Source organism: Pempheris klunzingeri, chromosome 6 (genome assembly GCF_042242105.1).
Source record: "Pempheris klunzingeri isolate RE-2024b chromosome 6, fPemKlu1.hap1, whole genome shotgun sequence".
Lineage (NCBI taxonomy): Eukaryota > Metazoa > Chordata > Actinopteri > Acropomatiformes > Pempheridae > Pempheris > Pempheris klunzingeri.
In genome coordinates, this window is record NC_092017.1 from 24,303,747 (window position 1) to 24,309,746 (window position 6,000).

Sequence of the window (6,000 nt, forward strand, 5' to 3'; positions counted from 1 at the left end):
CTTTCAGCATGTTGTAATTCAAGAGGTCTGAGAGAAAACAAGACTACTGCACCTCCTCTTGGCTCTGTTTTCAGCTTTAGAAAATCTAGCTTGTGATGGGAGACTTTGGCCACTCACTGGTCCTTTCAGGGAGACAGCGTTCGCATTGGCTGTTCCACAAATGCAGATGCTCTTGTATGTCCCTTCTGCCTGATTCAGTGGCGGAATATCTTGCAGAAAAAGTTGCTATTCCAGCATTGGCAACAACCATCTATGCTGCTGAGCAACATAAACAATGATGGATTGACTTAAAAGAAAGTCTATGGAGAAGGGAGGACGATGAACACAATAAAACACAAGTCAGTGCTGCAGAAGCATTTCAGAACTTCAAGGTGAAGCTGCAAACTTCATTTTCCTGTAATACCTGAATGAGTAGCAGTGATAGTTAGCTTGAGTACATACATTTACCATGAAAGCAAGCAATGAGCAGCTATGTTGAATGTTGCTAATAGTTTAGCCCTCTGTTCACTGTAACATTGGCGAAAGGCGGTGGCTAATTCCAGTTCATGTTTCTGTAGCTAGCTAAGGTTACAGCCTCGAATCACAGTATCTCAAAGGGCTTTACAGGAACACAAATTTTCAAAGAAAATGGGATGGTAATACTGAAAGAGTAGCTGCTATACAGTACAAGTGGATTGGGATCACATTCACGGTGCGATCAGAGATGCATGTTCCTGTGCGTGTGAAGCGCTGCATATGTCTGTGCTCAACTGGTGGGAAGGGCTGAAGGACGAGTGGAGGAGGGACTTTTTATGATTTCAAGATAAAGGCCTACCCCAGCTTTAACAGCTGTATGAGAAGCAGCATGGGCTAGTTATCCATCACATGATTATATATATTAATATATATATTATCACAAGACTGAGAAAGTAGGACATTCTGTCAGCTCAACAGACTAAGATGCATTGTGTTATAAACACCACATAACATTTATCCACACATTTCCTACATTACACAGTTGCAGGTTTCCTTTTATTTCATTCTGGCATTTAATAACATCTAGTTTTGCTTTGTTTTTCAAAACTACATCATTTTTATTATTCTTTGTAATGCCGTTGCAAGCAATGGTTACTTTGAAAACTTTTCTATCTTAGTGCATTGAAGCATTATCCAAAACACTTAATAATTCACCCCTGTGAAGCCTTGCTGCAGAAAAGCTTTACATTCGGGAAATCAAACTCAAAACACAAGCAATAACAATACATCACTACCGTTATGAAACAGAAACTATGAATTTGCTGTTTCTTGCATTTAAACAACTATTGTTCAGCACCTATGTCCTGAGCATGTGAGCTGACTTTTACACCATGTGGGCATATCAAGCGCTGCCTTGGAGGTAGGAAATCAATATCAAACCTTGGTACGCTTTGGAAAATGGTCAGCAGTAATATTTGCACTGCAAGTTATTATTCCTCATAGGAAATACTGGAACACACAGAATGTCTTCATGTCACACTTGCCGAACAAGATGTCAAAGGGTTTTTCCAGTTGCAACCGTTGCTTCCACTGTAATTATAGTAGGGCTTTTATGATGTAAATGCAGCACTACTAGCATGATGTCAGCAGCACTGCCATTGAAGGAAGACTGACATTAAAAGCAGGGCTCCAGTCTAACATTTCATGCCGGAGGCTACGCTCCCAAAAGGTCCCACAAAGGCTAGGTGATTGCATCTCAACTTTGATGATAAGGTTTTTTTAACATTGTGTACTAATCAACTCTTACTCAAACTTAAAATGAATAAAACAACTTGAATAATAAAAAAGTCCCCTGCCCTGTCCCCTTTACAAGACATCCCCAGTTTGAAAGTCAAGTGGCAGCAGTGCCATATTTCTTTTTTAATTTATTTATCTATTTTTTTTTTTATAAATGGCACCATCTGGACAGATTTACAGTCACCAATGCCACCAAACTAGTGCCTTTCTGGAGTCCTGAAAAGCCTGTCACACTTTCAATTAGGACTCTTCCACCGTCTCCTCCTCCTTTCTCCCTCTTATTGTGGACCAGTGTCACTGAAAAGTAACTGATAAGCGATATGTGAGGGACTAAACGTCACTGCATTAACTTCCAGCTGACATCAAGGTCAGACGAATGCTCCCAACAAACTTTTATATTAGGCTGGTCGTATTAAGATGCATTTTAATTACACTTTTAATTAACACGGTGGGTCCATTATACTGGATGGGTCAAATGAACTGAGCTATCTCAAATTAGGAGGAGGCAGCCATTCTAACTCTCTGTGTCGCTCTTTACAAAAGTGAAGGCCAAAATTAACCTCTACAAGCAGAAGGAAAACTTTTTTGTGCAGACTGATAAGCTTGCAGCGGAGCAAGAGTCACTCTAACCCGACCCGAAGTACATGGAGTACTCAGCGACTAGTACATAGGAGCTCAGAAACACTGATTAAACTCACTGGCTGTGGAGACATTAACAATTTGACCAATGTGAGACTAATCTCATAATGTGCACCCACCATTCATTCATTCACTCACATGGGTGAGCCCCCTTCACACACACTCACACTCCCCTCTGCCAGCCGCACCACTCTCATTTATACCCTCTATCAAGCCAAGCTCTAACTCAAACTTGAAACTTTACTTTGACAAACATAAATTACCCAAAAGATCAAGTCATGTACCCATTGCGCCATTGCGTCAAACACAAATCTTTCATTCCTCCAGCACAATTCAAAGCTCAGTTTATCTCCTATTCCCCTGTGACCCCTCCTTTGTACTGGCAACATTAGTTAAAATCAGATTCACACAGGACTCATTAGTTCTTGTTATTATTGTTTCCCATTATTGTCATTTAACTGCTCTGACTTCTTGTGCTTCAACACAGCCATGTTTGTAGGGAAACAACAGGTGATTACAGCAAACACAGGGTCCTCTCTTCGCATTTAAGATCATTCACAGCAACCTGATGTTACATGCAGATTTACATTAAGATCTTAACTAAAACATCACTGGGCATGAAAGTTTAAATAACAGATGCTGCTGTAGGTGTTTAAGCTCCACAGTCGAGACCAACAGCTGTTAAAGTTTTTTTTTTTTGTTTTTTTTTACTCTTTTGACACAAATAACTCAGCACTGAAAAGGAAACTCCGTGTGTAGCAAACATTAAGAGTTATACTTGAGTCAAGATGAAGTAAAGTGGTTAGCAACGCTGCTTAAGTTTTACATTGTTAGCCAGCTAGCTAGCGTTAACTTAGTTAACTCTCACTTCTATTTTTAAAATGTCTGATGTGTCGTTAAAACACTGCCAAACTTTGAATCCACTGGCAACTCAATTTACACCGAGTCCCGGTGTGTTTGTCCTCATTTCCACCACTAGTTTGACAACAGTTAGTTACCTTTTGTCAGCTAATTAGTGGGAGCTAGCTGCGAAGGTGGCTAACACAACCTACACCTGGCTGTCATCACTGCGAAGACACACAACAATGTTTTGGACACATCAGCAACAGCTAACTTGCTAGGCTAGCTCGCTAATTTGTATCCCAAATAAAGTTCACACAGCAAACGTTAAGCCTCGTATTAGGTGGCTGCTGCTGTGAGCTACTGAGGGCTATATTTATCAGGAGAAATGTAGGGGAGCAGTTTTACCAGCTGTTGTCGTATCCACCGTAGCATCCTTGCAAAATACGTCCAAAGTAGCCAGCAGAGCCGCTAGCCCAGCGCTAGCAACTAGCTACTCCAACAAAACCGTCCTAAAACATAAATATTTCCCCCCACAGGCAGCTCTTCTCGGCCGCGTTAGGCGACACATTCATGCGGTGTAACTGTGCAAAAAAAATAAATCCGGCTTTCCCATTCCGCGGTGGCGGTTAATGTCACACAATTGATCCCCGGTAAAAGTGACAGACGGCTGGTCACGGAGTCCCAACGAGCTACGCTACATCTCGGCTCTGCCACGATCGGTTTCCCCCCGGCAGCAGTGAGCTCTGTGCGGACACTGGCTGCTCTGTAGCGGCCTCCTAACGCCCCCTACCTGTGTGCATGCACACATGAACTCATAGATAGATAGATAGATAGATAGATAGATAGATAGATAGATAATGTAATGATTTAGATAAAGTGACACAGCCTATGATTTTTGTACAATATAGATATCTTATGGGGGGGGGCATAAAAAAATGAATAATGACTGAATTGAGTTGAGCTTCTATTGTGCACACTGTCTGGCTTACTGCCCCTCATTAACGTTATGTCTGCAGGCATGTCATTAATCTCATGTCAAAATCTGGTTTTAAGATCTTAAAGAGATCATTTCAACTGATATTGATGCTATTTCTAATGATATTCTCGATGGACACCCAGTTTTGTTAAGTTAATCTGACCATGGCTACAATAAGAGCATCTAAAGACTGTCAGCGACCATTCAAATCTATAATGAGGAAGAGTGGTTGTGTGTATTTGTGTGTATCAGACAAGAGTGCAAGATGTTACACTTTTTTAAGTTTTTAAGTTTGTCATCTTCGTATTGTGCTGCATTGCTCTGACTATTCACTGTATATAAATGTACTTTATACATTGCAGTGGAGCTATTAAATTAAAGTGGTCACTGCATTGCACACCACTAATACTGTATACACCAAATAATGATAGTGCAGGGCTCTGAGTCAATTCTAGATTGCTTACTTGGCACTTTTTAAACTGGTAAATACTCTTTGCCAACAGAGTGGAGACTTTAATTGGCTCTCTAAGTGTGTTTTAGATATCTTAAGCCAAAGGGAATTTGTTTCTCATCTCCTGGAGCAAGCTCTAACCAAACATGAGCTGAAAATCGAGTCCCTTTCACATTCTTCCATGGCCCCTTGCTCATTCAAGTCCTCTCATTTTCTTTTATTGATTGTGTGGCTCATTTTTAAGATGAAAAATTACATATAGAACAAAAAATACAGAAAATCCCTCTTGGCGAAGCTCATCCAGTCCCACAGTCGTTCCAGATTGTCTCTTGTAAGGCATCTCACATAAAGTGAGGTCATCCTTGTATTAGTGGCTCTCTTCCCAGTGATGGATCCATCCCTGCTCCCCTCTCTCCTCTAACACTGGGCTGCAGTACATCCCAATCAGTCAGTAATGTAGCTATAGACAATAAATGACACCACACAGGGAGGATGAAAAATGCTCAGGCTCTTGAAAAGTAAGTATCTTGGAGGTTTGTCTGGAACGAGGGCTTTCTAAATTGATTCGATATGCTGCATGTGATTGAAAACACTGGAGTGATGTCCCCATCGATGGCAAAAGAAGCAAATGGGAAATGATAATGATCCTGTGTAATCAATGTGTTCCGGCAGCTATATTTAGAGCAGAATAGCTGCAGCTGCCCAGCCTTAAAGTCTGCTTTCTCTCTCTCTTTCTGGCCTCTCGAATGAAAAAGTGAACATGTACATTTGCATGTTTTTGCATCAATACCATTACGTTCCTTAAGGTGCTTGCGTGACTCAACTCACCACCACACAAAACCCATTCCTGCTGTCCTCTCCATCATGAAAGTCTTTTTTTAAAAAAAAAACAGGAAAGCTACAGTGAAGCTAAGCCAAACATCACCAACTTGCATTTATCTCCAGGATTAATGCAGCTTTAGGGCACTCTGTGAGTCAGCAGAGTGAGGCACTGACTCTGCCACAGTGTTTGCAACATCCTGGGTTCAAGTCCCACTCATTTACAATAACAAGTGTCTTGTGCCTTTTTTTGTGTGCGTGCATGTGTGTTTTTTCCTGTATGTCCTGCAAAAGCAAAAATGTCACAAACTCATCTTAAAAAGACAGCTTTACTCTGCAAATCCTTTGGGTAATCCGCTATCTGTCTGTGTCTGTATGTGAGCCTGTGAGCCCAGCGGTCCTGCCCATGTGACTGTCAGGGTAATCTCTAGGTTACATTGACTTACATAACGCCACTGCAGCAGCAACATCTGGAAGCTCCCACCTGACAGCTGGATTGGATACATTATGTTAGTCTTTC

General features: G+C 41.3%; 1 protein-coding gene across 2 annotated transcripts in view; it reads right to left on the bottom strand.

Annotated features, from left to right (window-relative positions):
• Positions 1 to 3,950, bottom strand: part of atp11b (ATPase phospholipid transporting 11B) — a 50,693-nt gene extending 46,743 nt beyond the window's left edge. For both annotated transcript variants that reach the window (XM_070832816.1, XM_070832817.1), the window contains exon 1: positions 3,640 to 3,950. In XM_070832816.1, the coding sequence (XP_070688917.1) occupies positions 3,640 to 3,666 (27 nt within the window). In that variant the 5' untranslated portion in view covers positions 3,667 to 3,950. The remainder of the gene's footprint in view (positions 1 to 3,639) is intronic.
• Between the last annotated feature and the right edge of the window lie 2,050 nt (positions 3,951 to 6,000).